This window comes from Triticum urartu, chromosome 5A (genome assembly GCF_056163025.1).
Source record: "Triticum urartu cultivar PI428250 chromosome 5A, HENAU_Tu73, whole genome shotgun sequence".
Taxonomy (NCBI): Eukaryota; Viridiplantae; Streptophyta; class Magnoliopsida; order Poales; family Poaceae; genus Triticum; species Triticum urartu.
Window position 1 is genome coordinate 216119924 of NC_141877.1, and position 3988 is coordinate 216123911.

A 3988-nucleotide genomic window follows, 5' to 3' on the forward strand; every position below is an offset into this window, starting at 1 on the left:
ACAGAATGAAGAAGATCAACACAGCCGTACTAATTACCGCAAAAAATTGTGGTCTCCATTTCTTGACGTACTGGATACTTCCAATACATGACCTTCTACTTAGGTAATGGGAAACGTCCTAGTTATGTAACAAATATCGAACCGCTCAATTATTTAAATTTGAATTTCTAGGTCCTTTTGAAAAGAGTGAAAATTTATTTTCATAAACTTTTAAAACTGCTTGGTTTATTTAATTTAACCTTCTTGGTATTGTAATAAAGATTCAACATCTCCGTTATTTAAATTTAAACCTCTATGGTTTTTTTAGAAAAGAGGAAAATCCATTTTTTATAAATTTTGAACTATAGTATTTTAAAAAATTTGAACTTCTTAGTATATTCTTTAGTAACAAGGAATCCATGTTTCATATTAAACATCGAACCGCTCCGCTATTTAAATTTGAACTTCTTGGTTTTTTGAGCTTCTCTATTATTTTATATTTAAACTTGTAAGTGTTTTCAATTTAACCTTCTTGGTTTTTTAATGAACATTGAACTTCTTAGTTAGATAAATTTGAACCTCTAGCATTTCTTAAAGATGGGGAAAAGCCATTTTTTAAAATAAAATTTGGACTTCTATATTTTTATAATGTTTTTAGAAATGTTTAAAATTCCTTTAAACATTGAGTTACTTCTTTTTATTTTTTTCACTTGAGTTTCTTCATGTGAAAATACCATAGTTATTTACGTCAACTTTTAACAGCGAAGGTTTAGACTTCTCTCTCACATAAAGAATTTTATTTTTTTAGTTTTGTAAGTGTTCTACTTTTTCCAAATTTTACTCACTCTTTGTTTCAAAAGTTTGGATTTTTGTTCCATGGACTAGCTGGTTTCGCCCTGAACTTCCATTTTCTTTACAAGTTTACAAACATTACACAGACGCCCAGAGTTGCAATTGTAAGTACATACTAAAGAAATTGGTTCCATTATCTTTAAAGATTAACACTTTGAAGAGGACACTGGCTAAATGGGTAAAATGGGGCCAAATGGCAATGCGGTGGAGGTATTCACCACCACACATTTTTTGTCCTCTCATCATTGTACGTGTTCTCTCACACTTTGATTGTCTTTTTGCTTCTTCTCTCCTAGGATGATTAAATCCAGCATTGTCATAGCAACTAGGAAGATGCATAAATACCATCACGCGGGACAGTGACGTTGAGGGCCTCCTGTATCTTGTACTGAGGAATTCTGCTCTCCAATCTAGGGTTTGGCGAAAAGATCAAATCCCCGATATGAGTCCAATTGCAAGGTGACATGGTTGTCAACATGTGAAAAAGAACAAACATATACACTGCACTGGACTCACCTATTTTTGATGGGGGTCGGCCAGTTCTACCAAGACGGGGATAGGGGAGTTCTTCGGTGCCGCCGAGAACCGGCTGCGGATAGCCCTTGTTCGGCTCACCGAGCTCATTGTAGTAGTCATAGCGGTACACACGGTCCCACTCCTCGTACTTTTTGGTTGTGCCGTCGCCTCGGAGATTGTTGAGTTCATCTTTGACGGTTTTGCACCAAAAGTGCAGCATTTTGCTGGGCAAATAGGTCTGAAAAAATAGCGAGAAAATGAAGTGACAAATAAACAAAACAAAACCTGTGAGAAGCAGGACTACTCTGTCCACCAAACCCAGGCAGGCAGGTGCTCTGGGATTGAAAACATGACTACTACCAATTAACCTGTGAGCAAAACAGATTTCAGTTTGTTTGCTTGTGATCTGTTTCTGAAGACAAGTTTATATGTCTGTCTCCCAATCCCATGATCATCAGCGGAACACTTAAACATAGTTATTTTTCCTTTTGGTAAAAAATAGAAAAGTTGGCATCTTGCTATAAGATCTAACGACTAGCTACTTGTGGATCGAGAGATTCGGATATGCGCAGGGATGGGTGATTCTTGTCCAAAAAAAGCCTATTAAACTATCAAACTGATGACACCTGCAACTTGTTGTTTTGTAATTGTAATAATACTGGTAACTTGTATGAACCAGTCCGTTATATCTGTGAATAAAACTCTTAAGATGAATTCAGTCAGTAGGGATGGCAGCGCAGCAGTCCATGGCGGCGCGTGCGAGCAGTCCATGTTCTACTCATGCTCTGTATCTTCCTCTGTTCTTGCTTATCCATGAAAATCAAGGCGTCGACTTCATTAGGAGGAAGAAAATAGCATTAGCATTAGCTAGAAAGACTACCTCTTGCATCTTCAGGACAGCGGATCTTCACACAGCAGCAACTAGGACGAGATGGTGTGCATGGGGAGGCGGCCATGGACTGCGTGCCAGGATGATGGTGCTCGAGGATCCCCGGCGGCGGCGACGATTGGGCCGCGGAGGAGCGTGCAGCCATGGCGGAAGTGCGGCAACAGGTTCCCGGTGGTGTGGGCGGCGCCCAGCGACCCCGCGCTGGTAGGTCCGGGGGGCGCCTTGGATAGGTCGGCCAGCTGGAGGAGGCGCGCAGGGCGGCGAGATCGAGCGAGGGTGGCGGCGCTCGGGGGAGGGGATCAAGGGAGGTCAAGGTGGGGATCGGGGCAGCGGGTGGGGTGGGGTGGTTTTTTTTGGACGGAAGGTGGGGGATCGAGGGAGAGTGGGCTTTTTTCTGACACCGGCAGGTTTGGGAGTTCGGGAACAAGTCCATCGAGTCCTATATAGGGCCGCCGTGATCCAAATAACTATTTTGATCCCGGGATCAGAATAGTGCTACTATATATATATATATATAAAGAGATGCAGTTGCAAAATGATAGGATCATCATGGATGTTCTAGGGGCCCCGACCGAAGTGGCGACCCTGAAGCAAGCGCTGTCTGAGGCCGAAAACAAAGTGGCCAAGGAGCGCACCGAGCGGGAAAAACAAGAGGCATGGGTGGGCGAGGTGCAACAAGAGCTCCTGGCTCTCGTGAAGAAGCACGAGACTTTGGAGCTTGACTCGAAGACGCGAGAGTCCGAGCTTTCCGCGGCCCTCGAGAGCACAAAGCATGCCACGGCTGAAGCCCAAAAGACCCTCCAGGAAATTGAGGCGATGAGGAAGATAGCGGCGGGTAAGGCATTCATTATGCAAAGCAAGCATGTGAAAGTAAATTACTTGTTACTTACCCGAGTCTGAAGCTCTCTAGGAGCATTCGCAGATTTGCCTCGCAGCGTGTCGGATGCTGCAAAGTACTACCAGGCCGAGGAGGGAAGCTCGACGGAGAAGTTCTTCTGGTCTTAGTATACTAGGACCGAACACCCGATGCCTGTGAGCGACCAGCTGAAGCAACTGGTCGAGCTGCACAAGGCGGCTAAACAGGCCATGAGGGGCCTTATAGTCCAGATGTGGCCTGGCGACTCCCTTCCCAATATCTACTTCAGCCTGGGGAGGCGGCTTGTGGATGCCTGCCCACGGCTGGAAGTCATAAAGCGGTCCGCCTGCATCGAAGGTGCATGCCTGGCTTTTGCCCGTGCGAAGGTGCACTGGGCCAAGATGGACGCCGAGAAGCTGGTGAAGGAGGGACTGCCGCAGGGCAAGGAGCATCGCCACCCTGAAATGTATTATGAGGGTGTCCTGAAGGGTGCCCATCTTGTGGCGGACGAGTGTGTGAAGGATGTAATTTTTGAATGAACTTGCTTGCGTGATCCTGTATTATGAAAACTTGTTCATGTGCGCTATGCAACACTTGTTTGAATTTAAAATATTACCTTATGTGTGGCTGTTTATCAAATCTGAGAGATGGCCAGTCGTCGGCTTCTGCCCCCATGCCACGAGTGGTGGGGTGTTCGGGATAAATCTGAGCACTCTTTTTCCCATTGTTGGGTCCGTCGAGGGAGGTGCTCAGCACAACGAACAAGGCAATCGGACTATAATGCTTTATCACTCTCACTTAGCCATAGAGTCTACAATTTTAAATTTTGGCGAAGCCCCTAGTATTCGGGAGGCCGAATTCGGGGCGCTATACACGCCTAAGCCAGATAAAGCCGA

General features: G+C 45.1%; 1 protein-coding gene across 1 annotated transcript; it reads right to left on the minus strand.

Annotated features, from left to right (window-relative positions):
• Positions 1 to 1532: 1532 nt before the first annotated feature.
• LOC147970835 (uncharacterized) lies at positions 1533 to 2548 on the minus strand. Its single transcript, XM_087522703.1, has 2 exons — positions 2228 to 2548; positions 1533 to 1585 (listed from the first exon to the last, which is right to left on the minus strand). Exons 1-2 carry the CDS (start codon positions 2379 to 2381, stop codon positions 1533 to 1535), a joined length of 207 nt encoding a protein of 68 aa, XP_087378829.1. The 5' UTR covers positions 2382 to 2548.
• Between the last annotated feature and the right edge of the window lie 1440 nt (positions 2549 to 3988).